Source organism: Dendrobium catenatum, unplaced genomic scaffold, assembly GCF_001605985.2.
Source record: "Dendrobium catenatum unplaced genomic scaffold, ASM160598v2 original_scaffold_285692, whole genome shotgun sequence".
NCBI classification, from domain to species: Eukaryota; Viridiplantae; Streptophyta; class Magnoliopsida; order Asparagales; family Orchidaceae; genus Dendrobium; species Dendrobium catenatum.
This window is the reverse complement of record NW_021604080.1, coordinates 1-1355: the sequence shown is the minus strand read 5'-3', so window position 1 is coordinate 1355 and position 1355 is coordinate 1. Positions and strand designations below refer to the sequence as shown.

At 37.1% G+C, this 1355-nt stretch overlaps 1 protein-coding gene across 1 annotated transcript; it reads left to right on the top strand.

Moving 5' to 3' along the window:
- Positions 1 to 613: 613 nt before the first annotated feature.
- On the top strand, positions 614 to 1072 carry LOC110098389 (the record flags this gene model as incomplete). Its single annotated transcript, XM_020825212.1, has 2 exons — positions 614 to 814; positions 902 to 1072. Coding segments are annotated over 2 exons (372 nt in total), but the record flags the coding sequence as incomplete, so codon positions are not given.
- Between the last annotated feature and the right edge of the window lie 283 nt (positions 1073 to 1355).

Genomic DNA, 1355 nt, shown 5'->3' with positions numbered 1-1355 from the left:
TTGCTCCACCCCCTCCCTAAAAGTTTTAAAATACTACGTTCTTTAGACAATTGCCCACAGTGTAATTAAATATATTATCTAGAGGTGTTAATATATACATTGTGTCGAATCCAACCATGGGGGCAGCCACCTTGGACCCCGACATATTTGTTAACAGTTGCTTTTAAGTTTGCCGCTCCTAAAAATTATGGCTGGTTCCGCCCCTGAATATATTTAGGGGTGTTGAGTCCCATATTGACACCTCTAGACAATATATTTAATTATATTGTGGGCAATTATTTAAAGACCATAGTATTTTAAAACTTTTAAGGGGTCAATTGTCTAAAAATTATTATAATAAAGACTAAAAAATAGATTGAGGGGGGCAAATGATCTAAATAATCAATTATTTAGATAATTTCCCCCACTAAAAAAATTACTTTTTTCATTATACGATTATTTAGTTAATTTGCCCCCCTCAATCTATTTTTGAGTCTTTATTATAAGAGTTTTTAGGCAATTGCCGCCCTAAAAGTTTTAAAATACTATGGTCTTTAATTAAAAAATTTCCCACAGTATAATTAAATATATTATCTAAAGGTGTTAATATATACATTGTGTCGAATCCCGCCAGAGGGGGCTGCCTCCTTGGACCCCGGCATATCTGTTAACAGTTGCTTATAAGTTTGCCGCTCTTGAAAATTATGGCTGGTTCCGCCCCTGCATATTTGGAAGGGTAAGCAAGCTTAGTCAAAGGTATGTCGGACCTTTTGAAATCCTCGAAAGGATTGGAAAGTCTACTTATAGGCTGTTATTATCTGATCAAATGTCTGATGTACATAATGTGTTTCACGTATCCTCTTTGAGAAAGTGGATCTCTGACTCTGAAAAGAAACTTTCTGTTGATGATGTGGAGATTTAGGAGAATCTGCAGTATAAGGAAGAGCCTGAGCTGATTTTGGCTTATGATGTGCGTAAGTTAAGAAATAAACAGATTCCGATGGTTAAAATTCAGTGGAAGCTTAGAACAGCACGAGAGGCGACTTGGGAGAAGGAGTCAGATATGAGACAGTTATATCCGCATATGTTCTAATTCAGTTTTATTTTGAAAATATCGAGGACAACATTTTTCTAAAGTTGGGGAGATTGTGAAAGCTATTTTTCCTTCCATGTTCGTCCGGACGAAGTTGGATCGTCTGGGAAGATCGGTACATGTTGTAAAGAAATTTCTGGACAGAGAAGTTCATCCCAGAACAAACTGGGGTTCGTTTGGACTAAATTTTTCCCGAGAGCAACTCGTCTAGGTATGAATACTGTACACATCTGAATGAATTTTGTCTAGAGGGCAAATCGTCCCGGGACGATTTGCGATCGTC